At 31.5% G+C, this 16272-nt stretch overlaps 1 protein-coding gene across 1 annotated transcript; it reads right to left on the bottom strand.

The window, feature by feature from the left end:
* Window positions 1–8984: 8984 nt before the first annotated feature.
* LOC134699033 (uncharacterized) lies at window positions 8985–9947 on the bottom strand. The gene has a single exon (XM_063560721.1). The coding sequence runs from the start codon at window positions 9945–9947 to the stop codon at window positions 8985–8987; it is 963 nt and encodes a 320-aa protein (XP_063416791.1).
* Between the last annotated feature and the right edge of the window lie 6325 nt (window positions 9948–16272).

The following is a 16272-nucleotide window of genomic DNA, read 5'->3' as shown; positions in this document are numbered from 1 at the left end:
GGTGATAATGGTTCACTTCCGGTTTGTTGGAAGTCATTTTTAGTCTTCAGTAATCAGTTTATGTACCTATATGACAAAATATATGGATTCTGAGTACTTGTATGTGAAAAAACTGCAAAAAAAACTACTTCCGGTTTTCCCAAGGTCACTTCCGGTAGCCATTTTGTAAGGTCATTTGTCACTTAACCTTTTGTATGAGGTCAAATGTCTTTATAATGAACTTACTTGAAGTTATAATCAAATAACCTCATATCAAGACATTTCAGGGGCACCAACTCCTATAAGATGCCATTTAATTGTATAAGACTAAATGTAGCATATCTTCATTACAATTAGGCAGACATTTTGCACTTGTTCTTTCATATGTATCTCTCAAAGTGAGGGAGAAAATGCAAAAACAAGCAAAACTCACAATTGAGAACTTGACCTTGACCTTTGACCTTGACCTCATTTTCTAAGTTAGAACCTAGGGGACTCAAATAAAAACATTCCAGGGTTATATGATTAATTGTTTATGAGTTAAATAAACATACCGACAAATTTATTTTGAAAAGGTAGATATCTCCTATAAAATTTCATCGAATCGCTTCGATCCAAATACGCCAAAAATTACTGAGGATGTAACGAACAATTTGTAAAAAGAATTTTGTGGCTATCTTTTTTTGTTACGAAGGAGATACACTCTGATGATAAACAGTGAATAGGGAGATAACTCTTACAAAGAAAATGGTTCGGCTTAGCAGGGTGAAATTTAAAAGCGCATAAACTATACGATACAATCTGAGAAATATCAAAGCGACATATTGCGAAACAAATATTTATCGCAAGAACAAAAGTTGGCGGAAAAAAAAAAATAATAATAATAATAATAATAATAATAATAATAATTAAAAACCAATTGTTCAGAGAACAATTGAAGGTCTTTCCATCAAAACAATGTATTTTGATATGAAAAGTTGTGAAACTAAGTTTAAAATGTCATTTCAATCGTCAAATGATAGCTCCTAGTAAGCTGATTCCAAAAATATATTGTTTCCATACATTTTTTTTAATAAGGGAGATAATTTGTTACTTCCGGTTTGAAAAATGTTACTTCCGATTATATACTTGACACCAGAGACATATATATGTCTCTGTTGACACTGATTCCAAAAATATCTGGTTCTATATACTTTTATCTTAATAAAGTACAAAAAATAGCTACTTCCGGTTTACAAAAGGTCACTTCCGGTTGTTTTTTTCAAGGTTAAATGGTTTGATACCTTTTTCTAAAAGTTGTATATCTTTATCATGTATACATATAGAATAAAAGCAAAGGTCAAAATCTAGAACGTCAAATTAAGCTATGACCTTGAGATCAATTTCAAGGTATTAAACCAAGGACCTCAAATCAAAAGACCATAGGTCTTAATTATATTTAGTTAATGAGTTAAATCACCAAACGCGTATTTTTAAATACAAGAGGGGAGAAAACTCCCTTTTACATTCAACGTACGCTTGCAATCAAAATTTACATCTTACGACATGTCGCAACTAACAATTTAGTAAAAATAATTTGTTGATATCTTATACAGTCTTTGGATATAAGTTAAAATAAGCCAAATTCAAATATTAGAATATGACCTTGACCTTTGACCTTGACCTAATTTTCATTTTTTGGGACCAAGGACCTCAAATCAAAAGATCCTAGGTCTCTATCACTTATGGTTTATAAGATAGAAATTCATATCACTTATATCAGATGCATAAGGGGAAATAACTCTCATATGGAGCGGTCATATCGCTTCGGTCAAAATAGGACAAATCATGCGAAGGATATTACGAGCAATTTTGTAAAATAAATTTGTCATAATCTTTTACGGTTGCGAAGGAGATGCGCTAACAAGGAAAACAGTGTTTGGGGAGATAACTCCTACAAAGAAAAGTATTCGTTTACGCAGGGTAAATTTCAAAAGCGCATAAACTGTTCGATATCATATACAAAATATCTAAGCGACATATTGCGAAACAAATGTTTATCGCAAGAACAAAATTAGGCGGAAGAAAAAAAAAAAAAAAAAAATAATCAGAAGAAAAACAATAGGTCTTTCCACAGAAAAGTGGAAAGACCTAATAATCAGAACAAATACAATAAGTCTTTCCACAGAAAAGTGGAAAGACTTAATAATAATAATCAGAACAAATACAATAGGACTTTCCACAGAAAAGTGGAAAGACCTAATAATAATTAAAAACCAATTGTTCAGAGAACAATTGAAAGTCTTTCCACACCAAAGAAATTTGGATAAGAAGGTAGTTTCTTCATACTGATGCGATAAATGATAGTTTAATTATCTTTTTGAGTGATATAAGGGAGATAATATGCTACTTCCGATCAAATGAATGTCACATTCGGTCTCATATGATAGCTTCTTTCACACTGATTCCAAAAATATATAGTTTCTATATACTTTTGTATGTAGAATGGGAGATAATTGGCCACTTCTGGTTTGTTGGAGGTCATTTTTAGTCTTCAGTTATCTGTTCATGTATCTATATGACAAAATATATGGATTCTGAGTACTTTTATGTGAAAAAATTGCAAAAAAAGCTACGTCCGGTTTTCTAAAGATCACTTCCGGTAGCCATTTGTCAATGTCATTTGTCACTTAACCTTTTGTATAAGGTCAAATTTCTTTATAATGATCTTAATTGAATTTATAATCAAATAACCTCATATCAAAACATTCCAGGGGCACCAACTCCTATAAGATGCCATTTAATTGTATAAGACTAAATGTAGCATATCTTCATTACAATAAAGCAGACATTTTGCACTTGTTCTTTTATATGTATCTCTCAAAGTGTCGGGAAAAAAGGCAAAAACAAGCAAAAGTCACTATTGAGAACTTGACCTTGACCTTTGACCTTGACCTAATTTTCTAAGTTAGGACCTAGGGGACTCAAATAAAAACATTCCAGGGTTATACGGTTTACGGTTTATGTGTTAAAAAAACAAACCGACAAATTTATTCCGTAAATGCAGATCACTCTTATAAAATTTCATCGAATTGCTTCGATCCAAATACGCCAAAAATTACTGAGGATGTAACGAACAATTTGTTAAAAGAATTTTATCGCTATCTTTTTTTGTTACGAAGGAGATACCCTCTGATGATAAACAGTGAATAGGGAGATAACTCTTACAAAGAAAAGGGTTTGTCTTAGCAGGGTGAAACTTAAAAGCGCATAAACTATACGATTCAATATGAGAAATATCTAAGCGACATATTGCGAAACCAACATTTATCGCAAGAACAAAAGTTGGCGGAAAAAAAAATAAAAAAAAAATAATAATAATAATAATAATTTAAAACCAATTGTTCATAAAACAATTGAAAGTCTTTCCACACCAAAGATATTTTGATAAGAAGATAGTTTCTTCATACTGATGCGATAAATAATGGTTTCATTATACTTTTAAGTGAAATAAGGGAGATAATATGCTACTTCCGGTGAAATGAATGTCACTTCCGGTCTCATATAATAGCTTCTCTCATGCTGATTCTAAAAATATATAGTTTCTATATACTTTTGTATGAAGAATGGGAGATAATTGGTAATTTCCGGTTTATTGGAAGTCATTTTTAGTCTTCAGTAATCAGTTTATGTATCTTTATGACAAAATATATGGATTCTGAATACTTTTATGTGAAAAAGTTGCAAAAAAAACTACTTCCGGTTTTCTCAAGGTCACTTCCGGTAGCCATTTTTCAAGGTCATTTGTCACTCAACCTTTTGTATCAGGTCAAATGTCTTTATAATGAACTTATTTGAAGTTATTATCAAATAACCTCATATAAAGACATTTCAGGGGCAACAACTCCTATAAGATGCCATTTAATTGTATAAGACTAAATGTAGCATATGTTTATTACAATAAAGCTGACATTTTGCACTTGTTCTTTAATATGTATCTTTCAAAGTGTCTGAGAAAATGTAAAAACAAGCAAAAGTCACAATTGAGAACTTGACCTTGACCTTTGACCTTGACCTCATTTTCTAAGTTTGGACCTAGGGAACTCAAATAAAAACATTCAAGGGTTATACTGTTAACTGTTTACCAGTTAAATAAACATATCGATAAATTTATTTTGTAAAGGTAGATAACTCCTATAAAATTTCATCGAATCGCTTCGATCAAAATACTCCAAAAATTTCTGAGGATGTTACGAACAATGTGTAAAAGAAATTTTGTCGATATCTTTTTTTGTTACGGAGGAGATACGCTCTGATGATAAACAGTGAATAGGGAGATAACTCTTACAAAGAAAATGGTTCGGCTTAGCAGGGTGAAATTTAAAAGCACATAAACTATACGATACAATATGAGAAATATCTAAGCGACATATTGCGAAACAAACATTTATCGCAAGAACAAAATTTGGCGGAAAAAAAAAAAAAATAATAATAATAATAATAATCAGAGGAAAAACAATAAGTCTTTCTACAGAAAAATGGAAAGACTTAATTAAAAAGCAATTGTTCAGAGAACAATTGAAAGTCTTTCCACACCAAAGAAATTTTGAAAAGAAGATAGTTTTTTCATACTGATGCGATAAATAATGGTTTAATTATATTTTTGAATGAAATAAGGGAGATAATAATCTATTTCCAGTTTCATATGATAGCTTCTTTCACACTGATTCCAAAAATATATAATTTCTATATACTTTTTTTATGTAGATGGGGAAATATTGGCCACTTCCGGTTTGTTGGAAGTCATGTTTAGTAATCATTTTACGATCTATATGACAAAATAAATGGATTTTGAGTACTTTTAGATGAAAAAATTGCACAAAAGGCTACTTCCGGTTTTCTCAAGGCCACTTCCAGTAGTAAATTTTCAAGGTCATTTGTCACCTAACCTTTTGTACCAGGTCGAATGCCTTTATAATGACTTTAGTTGAAGTTATAATGAAATAACCTCATATCAAGACATTTCAGGGGCAAAAACTCCTCTAAGATGCCATTTAACAGTATAAGACTACATGTAGCATATCTTCAGTACAACTAAGCTGACATTTTGCACTTGTTTTTAATATGTATCTTTCAAAGTGTGGGAGAAAATGCAAAAACAAGCAAAAGTCACAATTAAGAACTTGACCTTGACCTTTGACCTTGACCTAATTTTCTAAGTTAGGACCTAGGGACTCAAATAAAAACATTCCAGGGTTATACGGTTAACGGTTTATGAGTTAAAAAAACATACGAACAAATTTCTTCCGTAAAGGTAGATAACTCCTATAAAATTTCATTGAATGGCTTCGATCCAAATACGCCAAAAATTACTGAGGATGTAACGAACAACTTGTAAAAAAAATTTTGTCGCTATATTTATGACAAAATATATGGATTCTGAGTACTTTTATGTGAAAAAATTGCAAAAAAAGCTACTTCCGGTTTTCTCAAGGTCACTTCCGGTAGCCATTTTTCAAGGTCATTTGTCACTCAACCTTTTGTATCAGGTCAAATATCTTTATAATGAACTCATTTGAAGTTATAATCAAATAACCTCATATAAAGACATTTCAGGGGCAACAACTCCTATAAGATGCCATTAAATTGTATAAAACTAAATTTAGCATATCTTCATTACAATAAAGCTGACATTTTGCACGTGTTCTTTAATATGTATCTTTCAAAGTGTCAGAGAAAATGTAAAAACAAGCAAAAGTCACAATTGAGAACTTGACCTTGACCTTTGACCTTGACTTCATTTTCTAAGTTTGGACCTAGGGAACTCAAATAAAAACATTCCAGGGTTATACGGTTAACTGTTTATGAGTTTAATAAACATATTGATAAATTTATTTTGTAAAGGTAGATAACTCCTATAAAATTTCATCGAATCGCATCGATCAAAATACGCCAAAAATTCCTGAGGATGTAACGAACAATGTGTAAAAGAAATTTTGTCGATATCTTTTTTTGTTATGGAGGAGATGCACTCTGATTATAAACAGTGAATAGGGAGATAACTCTTACAAAGAAAATGGTTCGTCTTAGCAGGGTGAAATTTAAAAGCGCATACACTGTACGATACTTCATAAAAAAAATCTCAGCGACATATTGCGAAACAAAGGTTTATCGCAAGAACAAAATTTGGCGGAAGAAAAAAAATAAATAATTAAAAACCAATTGTTCAGAGAACAATTGAAGGTCTTTCCATCAAAACAATGTATTTTGATATGAAAAGTTGTGAAACTAAGTTTAAAATGTCATTTCAATCGTCAAATGATAGCTCCTAGTAAGCTGATTCCAAAAATATGTTGTTTCCATACATTTTTTTTAAATAAGGGAGATAATTTGTTACTTCCGGTTTGAAAAATGTTACTTCCGATTATATTTGAATATTTATTTGACACTGATTCCAAAAATATCTGGTTCTATATACTTTAATATTAATAAAGTACAAAAAAAATAGCTATTTCCGGTTTACAAAAGGTCACTTCCGGTTGTTTTTTACAAGGTTAAATGGTTTGATAGCTTTTTCTAAAAGTTGTATATCTTTATCATGTATACATTTAGAATAAAAGCAAAGGTCAAAATCTAGAACGTCAAATTAAGCTATGACCTTGAGATCAATTTCAAGGTCATAAACCAAGGACCTCAAATCAAAAGACCATAGGTCTTTATTATATTTAGTTAATAAGTTATATCACCAAACGCGTATTTTTAAATACAAGAGGGGAGAAAACTCCTCTTTACATTCAACGTACGCTTGCAATCAAAATTTACATCTTACGACATGTCGCAACTAACAATTTAGTAAAAATAATTTGTTGATATCTTATACAGTCTTTGGATATAAGTGAAAATAAGCCAAATTCAAATATTAGAATATGACCTTGACCTTTGACCTTGACCTAATTTTCATTTTTTGGGACCAAGGACCTCAAATCAAAAGATCTTAGGTCTCTATCACTTATGATTTATAAGATAGAAATTCATATCACTTATATCAGATGCATAAAGGGAAATAACTCTCATATGGAGCGGTCATATCGCTTCGGTCAAAATAGGACAAATCATGCGAAGGATATAACGAGCAATTTTGTAAAATAAATTTGTCATAATCTTTTACGGTTGCGAAGGAGATGCGCTAACAAGGAAAACAGTGTTTGGGGAGATAACTCCTACAAAGAAAAGTATTCGTTTACGCAGGGTAAATTTCAAAAGCGCATAAACTGTTCGATATCATATACCAAATATCTAAGCGACATATTGCGAAACAAATGTTTATCGCAAGAACAAAATTAGGCGGAAGAAAAAAAAAAAAAAAAAAAAATAATCAGAAGAAAAACAATAGGTCTTTCCACAGAAAAGTGGAAAGACCTAATAATAATAATTAAAAACCAATTGTTCAGAGAACAATTGAAGTCTTTCCACATCAAAGAAATTATGAAATGAAGCAATTTTTTCGTATAAGGTGATAATGTGCTACTTCCGGTGAAGTAAAGTTTCTTCCAGTCTGATATGAAAGCTTATTTAAGATTAATTCCAAAAATATAAAGTTTCTATTATACTTTTATCTTCTTCTAAAAGCCATTGATTCAACAACCATGCTAAAAGTCACACCATCCTTCTTTGATGATTAATCATTATCAACTATTTCACCTCAGGGCAGCTGTAATTTTATATTCAAAACAATGCACAAGAGCTAAAACAATTGAAATTTCTGTAGAATGTTAATTTTCATTCTGTAAAATATATAAATGGATGATCAATTAATTATAAAGAATACATGGACTATGTCTAAGTTGTATGTTGATGCTGCTGCATATTTTTGGTAAACTAATTTTCAAATGTTAGTCATTAATGGTCACTGTAAGAATACAACATAAAATTATGAAATAAACATTCACATATGTGTAAAAAACTTTATGAAATTTTCTATTCTAGTCATTTATCTTGATTAATTGATTGGATCTTTTTTTGCTTTACATCCAGTGGCAAATGTTTCATGCATATTCAGGATGACCAAACACCTAAATAACTACAATGGTCATATACGGTATTTGTTGCCAGAGCCCTGTTTGTTGTCAGCACTAAGTCATGTTTCAGTGCTGACATCCACCTCCTACGACGGGGACGAAGGGTTGGACTTCAGGAGGCATATCTTTTTTAATTTTTGTCATTCTTAAAATCAAAACTGACATTCGTTTAATACTGACGATATTGTTTTTTTTTTGTTCTACATGTTGTTTCTTCGTACCCTCATTAGTCATATGGAACAACTATTTTCAGTGCCTCATGATAGCTGTAATATGTTGGAATAATTGTAACATGTGTATCATGACATCCTTTTACATACACGTGGTCAATAAGAGTTCCACCCTCTGTTGTTGAACTACTAACAAGTTGTCTGAAACCTTTTGATAACATGAAACTTAATACTGTACAGCTACCTTTCAAAATATCTTGATTAAAATCGCCAATTACAACAACTCTTTCTGATAAGTCTTCCAATTTACAGATTAATGTTTCCATGTTCTCCAAATATTTTCCTAGATTATACCTCTGGGTTCTGTAAACAGTAGCAACAAAAACATTTCTACTTGGAATCTTGAAAACTATACATTCTAAGTTTGATGTCAAGTTGCACAATTCTGTTTCTGAATAAAGCTTGTGAAAAACACACACACCACCATGCTGCATTTCCTTTAAAGAAGAATAATAAGAATCATCTTCTTGAAAAGCTAGAGATCTGGGCAAATGAAAACCATCATATCCCACCATTTCAAAGCAAGTGAATTCTTGATTAGCCCAGGTTTCAGTAAGACAAATGTAATCCGCACTTCTAAAGTCTGGATTTTGTTTAATATCTTCTGCATGAGTCTGTAAACCTTGAATATTGTGATACATTATCTGAAAAGATTGTGTATGTTCCTCTGCTGTATTCTCAATTTCAGGCAAAAATCTTGTCATTTCTGAAACACCCTTTACAATATCAGGATCTTGTCAATTTTGTCAGCTTCTATGCTTTCAATGTGTAAACCAGATTTTGATGTAACTCTGCTAAGGGCTACATATGCCTGACCATATGTGAAACATTTATTCAGATCAACAACACATTCTTCAACTGTTAATCCTTGAACTTTGTGAATTGTGCAAGCCCAGGCTAACTTCAATGGAAACTGTTTTCTTACACAATTGCTTAAAGGAATGTCTTCACTTGAAGGTTTCAATCCAACACAGTGTTTTCCACTGATGAGTTTTTGTACCTTTGCATTTCTTCCTACTCTTTCATTGTCAAAGTGAACATATATTGTACTTGGGAGGGAATTTGGTGAGAAGTCTTTGATAGATATAACAGTTCCCATTACACCATTTACTAAACCATCTGCTGTGTCCTCATTCTTGATTAGCATTACTCTTGCTCCCTCAGCTAAAAGAATAGATATTGGGAGACAGACATCTGACTTTAAACAATGTACTTTTTTCAGAGTCAATTTCCCTGAAGTTTTGTCTTTTTGGAAATCTTGTGCCTCAATTAGTTTTGATTCTGTACATTGCTTCATTATCATCTCCTTGTTAAAGGTATCAACCTCTGCATTTGTAGAATATATGTGCAAGGCTTCATTGGGGCTATCACCAAAGCAGTGTTGTAATGTTTCTTTATCAGATGATGACAAACTTTCATTTTTCTGCTTAACACGCAATCTATTTAGTAGTTCAGCAAACATTCCATCCTCACGTTGACGCATTATTTCATCCAGCTCGGCAATTTCAAACAAGCCATTCCATAGCTGATTTGAGGGATTAGAAGGGTCATCTACATACAATTTGTCTACCCTTTTTGTTCGAACAGGTGGTAACTGATAAAAATCGCCAACCGCAATTATTGAAACACCTCCAAATAAACAATTGTCTGGTCTTTTTTTTAACTTGTCTGAGTCGCTCATGAACGAAAAACAACAATTTCTTATTGACCATTGAAATTTCATCAATTATCAAGATTTGCAAATGTTCTAACTTTGATCTGAGCGAATTAATTTTGTCTTCACTAAGAGTTGCATGATCAGGTGAGAGTGATTTGAAAATTCCAAGAGCACTATGAATTGTCAATCCATGGATATTAAATGCAGCCGTTCCAGTTGGAGCTGTTAACAGAACTGTGAGATCATCTGGATTATTTGTTGTTTGTGCTAATATTCGAGTTGCTTCATATTGAATACATTTGATCAAGTGACTTTTACCCGTTCCAGCTCCTCCAGTGATAAATAAATGTAAAGGCTCTGGTGTTTTTCCGTTTGCTTTTTGAATGCACCAATGTCTTATTTTATAGAGAATTCTTCTCTGTTTCACATTCAAACTTCTTAGCCTTGGAATTATTTCATTTTTTTGTGAGAGAAACAGACAGCAAATTAGTTCCAACAGATGATGAGCTCTTTTCATTCAAATCTGGTATAGTTAAAATCCTCCTCAATCACACTAGATACTTTGCCGTCATCTATACATTCTCTTCTATTCACTTCTGCTTCTGGGCATAACTCACACCAAGCATCTTCTTTAGGATCTTTTTCATGAAATTGCTTTTCTGCTTCCTCTAAATCATGACCATTTTTCACAAAGTCTGACATGTTTTTGATAACAATTTCTTTCACAGAACTTAATGTGTTATCCCCTTGAAACTTAACTCTTCCACATGTGAAGAAATTCTCATATGTTTGAAATAAGAGTGGTTTTAACTGTTCATCATATCTGTATGGCAAATACAGTTGCAAAATGCTTTGATAATATTTTTCTGGGGAATTTTCCTGAGAGAAACGAGGATATTTTATAACTGCAGGTGAAATTCTTGTGCGTTTTCTAATATATCCAAGTGAGCCATCAAGTTTGAAAGTTGTGTCTTTATTAATTTTCTGTGGTAATTGTGATTCTAGTACAACACTATATTCAGAAGTGAATCTTGCAAGACACAATTTTATAAAGATATCAATGTGAGGTCTACCTTTATATCTATCAACAATGTTGTTCATCCAAGTACTATTTTCATCTTCAACTTCATCTTCACTGTCACTAGTATGCCTTTTTCTTTTAGAAGACTTACAATTTTGTTGTTTCTCTAGGTCTTTCAAAGGAACGCTCATTCTACATGGATTTTCACCAACAGGTATAAATTCTACTTTCCTTGAACACTCTCGTAATCTTAATCCAGTTACTCTAAACACTGCTTCCTGTGCACTTATCTCTCTATGGTGTAAGTATGAAGTTCCAACTTTTTTCATAGTCTGTTGAGCATTTAGATTTCCTTCTTCTGCTTCATTTTTAATCTGTTGGAGGAGTAATCCTAGCTCTCGCTCAGCTTTACTTATGTAACTTATAATGTATACAACACAGAAAAATGCATCCAAAATATATTGTATGTCCATGTTTGCATCCCAAGCCCTCAAAAGATGTGGGTTATACTGATTGGTGATTTGCTTGTGAATATGCTTAGTTGGTATCTTAACAATGAGACAAAGCTTTTTCTTTGCAATAGTGTTGATTGGTTTAAAATCATAAGACATGTCAGTTGCAGAAACAATTTCAACATCAGACTCATTCTTGTTGATATTATTATTGGCATTACTTTCAGAGCTATAGATGTCAAATGTTACATTTATTTTTTCGTGAACTTTTGTAAGGGTTGACCCTTTCTCGTTTTCTACTTCAACAATTTCAGGCAGCTCATAGTCACTGGTGTTCATTGTTTCATAATTTCCAATATTGCTATAGTTGGTGTTGTTCATTTCTTTATGGTTTTCAGGACTTTTATCACCATTATTGTACACTACAGGTTCTCCAACTATAAATATGCTTACTCCAGTTACCTCAAATCACTGATTTTGACTTGCTCCTGATACCATGTTGCAACAGTATTGATAAAGATGATCTAGACTGCTCAATTTTAAAAGTAAACTTTTGCCATTACTGTGCTTTAAACCAAACTCGTTTCTTGCATGTGAATCAAACAAAAATAAATCAACGTCATGTTTCAAGGCTAAAAATGAAGTATCATATGCACATATAAAGCAAGCATCATAATCTACAAGGGATTCCTGTAAAGCTTGATCTAATGGCAAAGAATTACCAAATTCACTAAAATCAATACTTTCTGATGTATCTATTACAGCAGATATCGACTCTTTTAGTGACAATTGCATCAATTTTCCTGATATATCTAATATTGGTGGTAGGTCGGATATTAATAAGTGATGATTATTACCACTAACACGGCTATATAAATCATTCCCATAAATCAGAACCTTATCTAAATATTTCTGATCCCAATAGGTTAAATCTTTCAATTTACTAAAAGCAAGAGCTGAACAACAATTTGCCACACATTGCTTACCACTGTTTAAACCAAACCTTAAATCTCCTTGGTGAAAACTACCTTGTACAAAAGTATTTCTAATACCTGGTCTACTAACCTTTACACTATCCTTTACCTTAGCTGTGTTTATTTTGTTGTTACATTGTGCTTTGATTGAAGTTTTGTTTTTTATTTTACATTGATATTGTTCCAATTGAACTTTATTCATAAGTACTATTTCACTCTCAGTTTCTATATATGGACAATTGTGTTTAAGATCTAGTTGTTCAATCAAATTTTCATACTTCTTTTTAACAATCCTATTTTCATCCTGTTTTTCAATCTGATTTTGATCCAGTTTTTCTGTCCGATTTTGAAAAAAAAATTTATTCTGATTTTTATTCAGTTTTTCAATCTGCTTTTTATCCAGTTTTTCAACCTGATTCTGGTCTAGTTTTTCTGTCTGATTTTGTATATCACTTTTACTCTGATATATATTATCATCATATTTATTTCTCTTGTATTGATAGTTTGTAGAGCTGACGCTCTGAACTAGTTTTTCAGTTTCATTCTCATATAAATGTTCAATTATATTCTCTAATATATTTTCTATTTCATTTTCTAATATATTTTCAATTTCATTTTCTAATATATTTTCAATTTCATTTTCTAATATATTTTCAATTTCATTTTCTAATATAATTCTCTCATTTACATCAAAATCATGACATTTTTGAGAGATGACGCTCTGATCTAAATCATGACAGTTTTGAGAGATGACGCTCTGCTCTTAATCATTACAGTTTTGAGAGATGATGATCTGATCTAAATCAAGACAGTTTTGAGAGATGACGCTCTGATCTAAATCATGACAGTTTTGAGAGATGATGCTCTGATCTAAATCAAGACAGTTTTGAGAGATGACACTCTTATCTAAATCATGACAGTTTTGAGAGATGACGCTCTGATCTATATTTTGAAAGTTTAGAGAGGTATTGCTCTGATCTTTACTATTTGATTGGTTGTTGCACTGACCATCCCTAAGATTGTTGTTTTTTTCCTGTCTAGCTTTTCTCTTGTCTTTTTTTATTTTCTTTCAGCTTAGTACTTCTTGCCTTTTTGCTTTTTTTTGGCATTATCTGAAAAAGAAAATTAATATATTATTTAATATCGTATATTCTAGTTTCTCAAATAACGAAAACAAGTTGTGTAGGAGTAAAATATATTTGTAATTTATCAGTTACACAACGCTGGATACTAAACAGTTAAATTATTGCACCGAATCGTTCTTGAGCTATCAAATATTGTTTTCAAAATCAGGGAATTTATCCCTGAAAGTAAATTAGCTTCCTTAAAAAGTTTGTTTTGTTGTCATCATTTTTGCAGACTGACATAATTATTTTCATAAAAGCATCATGTTATTTTTATTGATTACTAATGTATGTGTTTAGATCATTGTTGCATAGTATACAGTGGCTTTGGTCATCAATGCTTTTTAACTTAGTACTTTATTTGGCCTTTTAACTTTTTGGGAATTGAGCATCACTGAAGTCTTTTAACTTGTAGACAAAACACACGTCTGGCTTAAATACGAAATTTAATCCTGGTATCTATAATGAGTTTATTGTAGTTTGTCAACTTTATTGCAGTTGATCTATGTTTTATAGTTTGTAATTGGTACTTGTTGCACATCAAATATAGTTATGTATTTTATTGTCAATAGACAACTTATGTTCCCATGTCTCTAATTCTCATAAACCTGAAATCTATAATTTGACAGATATTTAGCAAACAGTTATACACACAGTAGTATCCATATTTTTTTTCGTTTAGAGGTGCTTTGAACATATTTAACTATCTAGATTTTTAATCTTAATATTACCATTTAAAGATGACAAGAAGTATAATTATGTTGATAGTCTTATGCTTAATATCCAGTAGCAAATATTTCCTGCATTTTCAGGAAGAATAAGAATAATCATGCCACCAACAGTGTTGTTACAGTTTCACAACTCCCTAGAATTAAGAACTATAAGAATGTGTTATATATGGTTTGATTGCCAATGAGACATATATCCACCAAAACCCGAAAGACAAAAATGAAACAACTACATGATTGTACCACAAATATCCAACTGTATAGTATGCTAAGAATTTACAATTTCCCTGTGATAACATATATACCTTGCAATGATTCTACATATAAATGTAAAATAGAGATAACTTATCATCGATGATCCTAGAAAAGATTGCTCATAAAAACCCTATACCAGTACTTTTTGACGTAGTCATAAACAAGACATATGCATGACAAAATTTTCCAATCATAAGGCATCAATGTCAAGTATGTACAGGATATTTATACTTTTTCTTATCTTTATGTAAATAGGGATCGTGCCCATGGGACGCAGATGATACCCCCACTTGCATATCATATAAAGTTATAAATTGACATAACCATTTATGACTGTAAAAGTGATGCAAATTTGTACTTGATCTGAGTTACAAGGTTATAAGTACTGAGTATTGTGTATAAGTAAATTGATATTTGGTTGAAACAAATTAAAGTTAGGTAAGGGAAATGGAAATTCCTGCAATTTTTCTATTTGTAAAGGGACATAACTTCAGAACAGAAAATATGACGCCACAAAATTTTTAGGGTAAACTGTGTTTCGTGGTAATACACATTGTGAATAAGTTTCATAACATTTGGTTTAGACAAACTTAAGTAAGAAAAAGGAAACAACCATTCAGCAGTTTTTCCATTTGTAAAGGGACATAACTCTAGAACGGTTTAAGCAATACCACAAAAATGAGAACTTGACCTGTATTTTGTGCTTATAAACATTGTGTGAAAGTTTCAAACCATTTGGTTGAGGAAACTGAAGTTGGAGAACAGAAACACAACAAAAAGTTGTGCAAATTTTCAATTTGTAAAGGGCATGACTCAGAGTGGTAAAGTGACATCTGCAACACAAAATTCAAACTTGATCTAAGTTTGCTAAAAATAAAAATTGTGTGTAAGTTTCATAACATTTGGGTGAGGCAAACTTAAGTTAGAGATAGGAAACCCACTTTAGGATGTACTGAAGGGTAACAATTATTGCCCCCTCGGCTTAGACAAGGGGTATATAATCCTCCACTTAGTGGGGGCATAAAAAATAATGAGTAAGTGTTGAAGTAGTAAAATAAAAGAGCCCCAATGGGTTGAACTCATTGTCCAATGGATGGACAAAACAATTTTAACATTCAAATGTCACTGGAGAAGCCAGGAGCAGTTAGTCGGCTTTAATATGAAATGACAATAGCATTCATTAATCATGTTAACTACACTTTTTTCACAACAAGCCTGATAATATTGCTATATTATAATAGTTCAATCCTGTTTTTTTTTATTTGGGTTGAAGTTTATCCATCTCATCATAAAAGACCTTACAATAAACTCATCATAAATGTAGATACCAGGATTGAAAATTGATGTTTGTGCCAGACGTGCACTTCATCTACAAAAAAACTCATCAGTGATGCTATAATATATTTTTTTATAAAGGTCAAGTATGAAGTTGAAGAGCAATGTATAATTATAATTTCAATTTTTCAAGGTAACAATGTTGTGTCTCATATCAATGTGAATCCATACATAATATTGAAATAGCTCTTTCCTTAATAGTGGCAATGAAGTAATCAAAACAAACATTTTTTCTTACATAAAGATGTATAATTTTAAAACGTTCATTTGCTTTGGGGCAACATGGGCAAGGGCATACACGTAAGCCTTCCCTTCTTCTCATGGTAATTTACATCCATAATTAACATCAAACAAAATTATATTATTATGAATAAAATATCTAATACATCTACAATATATTCTTCTTTGTTTTCTAATGACTCCTACCAAGTATAATCTGTTTTTTTGTATCCAGGAAAAA

The sequence above is a fragment of the Mytilus trossulus genome, unplaced genomic scaffold (assembly GCF_036588685.1).
Source record: "Mytilus trossulus isolate FHL-02 unplaced genomic scaffold, PNRI_Mtr1.1.1.hap1 h1tg000024l__unscaffolded, whole genome shotgun sequence".
Classification (NCBI taxonomy): domain Eukaryota; kingdom Metazoa; phylum Mollusca; class Bivalvia; order Mytilida; family Mytilidae; genus Mytilus; species Mytilus trossulus.
This window is presented reverse-complemented; position numbering and strand designations above follow the sequence as displayed.